Source organism: Trypanosoma equiperdum (assembly GCF_001457755.1).
Source record: "Trypanosoma equiperdum strain OVI genome assembly, contig: ctg_1592, whole genome shotgun sequence".
Classification (NCBI taxonomy): domain Eukaryota; phylum Euglenozoa; class Kinetoplastea; order Trypanosomatida; family Trypanosomatidae; genus Trypanosoma; species Trypanosoma equiperdum.
This window is the reverse complement of record NW_027123607.1, coordinates 208-3,789: the sequence shown is the minus strand read 5'-3', so window position 1 is coordinate 3,789 and position 3,582 is coordinate 208. Positions and strand designations below refer to the sequence as shown.

At 46.9% G+C, this 3,582-nt stretch overlaps 1 protein-coding gene across 1 annotated transcript; it reads right to left on the bottom strand.

Annotated features, from left to right (window-relative positions):
* Positions 1-945: 945 nt before the first annotated feature.
* TEOVI_000888400 (choline/ethanolamine kinase) lies at positions 946-2,922 on the bottom strand (the record flags this gene model as incomplete). The annotated part of the gene is made up of 1 exon (XM_067222251.1): positions 946-2,922. The coding sequence occupies one exon, from the start codon at positions 2,920-2,922 to the stop codon at positions 946-948; it is 1,977 nt and encodes a 658-aa protein (XP_067078352.1).
* Between the last annotated feature and the right edge of the window lie 660 nt (positions 2,923-3,582).

Sequence of the window (3,582 nt, the reverse complement as noted above, 5' to 3'; positions counted from 1 at the left end):
TTACCTCCCCCTTACAACTTTCCCTCATCCTCCCGCCTTCCAATCTCCTTTTTTTCTTCTTTTTAATCGTTTTGTTTCATTACGATTTTGTTTGCATTCCTTTTATTCCCGAGAGGTGAGAAATTTTATGAAGTGTGTTGCGATGTGGAATGAAGCAGAGATAATTGTGGCATACAAACACACACGGAGCCGCCGTAAGTGCCAGTGTCTAAAAAAAAACAAAAAAACAATGTATATATGCATAAGCAGACATACGGCACTTAACCAATATTCATATTCATAGACTCGTATGCACTTGTTATCTCCGGTTCTTTCCATTCTACTTCAAGTCACTTCTCTCACGGGCACACATGCGCGCCAAATAGCAACAACAACAACAACAACAACAACAACCCCAGATGCTGCAAAATAAATGGCGGCACACGGTAATAAGAGTTAATGGAAGACGGTGAGCACCCACTCATGAGTAGTTCAAACTATAGGAAAAGCTAAAGTGATACGATAGAGGGCAAAAGATGGAAAAAAAGAATGTAATGGAAAACAAGAACAATGGAAAACTACGAACAAAGCAAAGCAAACCATCGCCGTTTTTAACGCGATTGGGTCGCGGTTTGCGTTGGAAGGAGGAAAACGGCCGAGGCTGACTTAACCCCCCTCGCCCCCCACCCTAACAAACCACATCACAACAGTAACGATAATTATGTTGACGACGATAATGATAACAGCAATAGTGGTAAAAATAATAATGATAACTATCACCGTAAATTACCATTGAAACTGGAACACTATTGGCAACAGCACTGGTAAAGATGAGGAAAAAAGGGAGCAACCGTGTCACTTCACCCTAGGCACCCACATACTTATTCACTCGTTCTCGTTTTTATTCCTTTTGCTTTCTTTCCTTATGTCTTTTTTTTTCCTCTTTGAAAGGGAAAGGGAAAAAACTCAGGAAAGAAGCCCCTTCTCTGCGAGCCAACCACGCAGAGCAATGTACTCCCGCAGACGACATTCACCATATCGCATGTAATCAAGCCCACTTCCGCCTACAGCAAACATCTGATCATCGCAGTCCTCGCATTCAACGCAATTATCCGGTGCAGATCCCATTGTCATCGACCAGATTGTCCAATAGAGATGCGAGGCGAGCATACCAAGCAGCACCTCCCCAACCTGAGCTTCACTGAGTTCCACAGTCTCAAGTGGCACATTGTCCCGCTCTGCGAAGTAACGTCTCACGGCGAGCAAAGCCACAGAGCCGATATCCGACGATCCATCACACACGCCACGACGCCAGGCATCATAAATGAGCTCCGGCATGCGGGGGTACTCCTCCCCGAGCCCACGCCATGCCTCCTCCATTGCGGGCGGGGGAAATACAAAAAGATATTTGATGAATCCCCGGCCTCCCGCTTCTGTTCCACGGGTATAGTCGTAGTCCAGCTCGCAAAGCGTGTTCCCAAGGTCGAAGCAGCGGTAGTTGGCATCCGCGTACTCAAAATCAATAAAAAGGAAACCACGGCGCTCCACAAGGTTCATGTTTTTGCCTTTTCGGGTCACATAACGCTTTGACAACGGTGTGTTCTCCACTCTCAGCTCCTCGTCACTGAAGACGGTACCGCTGGCCTCTCCTGCTCCATCGGAAAGAAGAATGTTTCCAGGGTTTAGATCGTTGTGTGACAACACCACCGGTATCCCACGATATTGCAGTTCCCTTCGCACGAACATGACCTCACCAGCTAACCAGCTCTCAAGCGAGTGACGGTGTTCCTCCACCACATTCAAGGACACTAACCTAAGCAACCGGAGACATACACGCTCGAAAGAGGTATGACAAGTGCTTTCCAGCTCATTCACGCCCCCCACTGTGCCGTCAGGTCCCTCCTGTCCACCACCTGATTTAGAAACCGTGTCGCTCACACTCTGAGATGAATTATGCCCGTTAGACATCCCCTTTGTCCTCATGTTTTCTGGCAGAAGCGGCGTGTAATCCAACTGATGCATCTTACTTAAACCTCCATACACATCAGCAAGTAGGGATGGAGAAGTAAGGAGCTTCTCCGTCGTGCACGTCAACACACCATCCATAAATTCCTCAACGCGGCCCCAGTGGAAAGTATGCAATAAGCCTGGACCCATCTCTGACTTGCTCATAAGTCGCATCACTTTAATATCCCGGGCCCGGTCAATCACGTCACCCCCACCACCATCACCATACACGCGCAGAAGAACAGCTTTCTTGGGAAAAGAAGCGTGGCCCAGCCGATACACGTGGTTGCTGTTGCCACCCGTAAGTCGCGTTACGCTCAATTCGCTCATCAGCCACTGCGAAACACCTTCAGGACTGCTCTCTGTACCCACCACATCACCACAAAGTTTGCACCCGTCGTGTTGACTCGGTTGCCCCATCACCTTATAATAACTCCTTGGATCAAAGAGGTGCAACAACGGGCACCAGTCCTCACGGCCGCGCATGTTGGAGAAGTGACCCTCACATTCGACGGAACGCCAGCCGCTGCTGCTGGCTTGCTGCTGTTGTTGTTGCCGCTCCTGGTGGTTGGGGTGGCAGTGGATCTGTGCAGATTTTTTCTTGGCCACATGGTAAAGGGAACGGCAGAGGCGATAAATGAGTTGATCCACCTCCATTTCTTCAGATGTGCGGTTAGCCAGTGAAATGATACTATCAAGGGACTCTGCAGAAACCCATGATGCAGTTGAAGGTGAGCGAACAGCATTCGAGGCAGTTCCCGCCTCAACACATTCAAATTCACGAGCAGAACGCCGAATGACGGCATGCAGCGGTGTGTTCCCCAACGGGAACGGTCGTAATGCCATGCAATACGGCGATGTATCCCCTAAAGAGGCAGTTCCAAAGTTACAAGACGTTAAGCTAGTGAGAACTGGAGTGGTAGTGCGAATGTGCATCCGAAGAAATTGAAAAACAAAAAAAAACAAATGGAGATGAAAGTGGGCGAAAAATAAAAAAAATTAAACAGAAAAATGTATAAACAAGTTGTTAGTTGTAGGTTAGTTAGAAGGGGAATGTTATATTGTCTGTTCGACTCGAAGAAACGCTTCGTTGTTTCGATGCGGAGATGACACCGTACTCACTTACGCATCACTTACGTGTCGCACCGCCGATATTTTCTTCCTTTTGTTTTACTTTTTTTTCTTCGTATTTTTGCCTCATTTATTATCATTTTTTCTTTCCGTTTTGTCTTGAGCGCCTCAGCCACACCGTCGCCGACCTGCACAACGCACTTCCCTACCCTCGAAACCACCCGAATCAGAAAAAAAAAAATTCCGCTGTTCGGCAGTAACAAAAACGATGCCCGAGAGCAGTCACCTGTGAAGAAATGAAAGTGAGAAAAAGAAGTAAATCCTAGAACGTAACATGCCGAAGTCATTCGCGACTGCACTTCATCTCTCCGTGTCTCACCATTTATTGATCAACATCAAGAAAAACAACAAAAATTTCATGCGCATAAAATCGAGGAAAGACATACCACAATACAATACCTCAACGAAAACACATGCAAACGCACACAAGCACAAAAATTTTTATTCATACATATGAAATCCCAA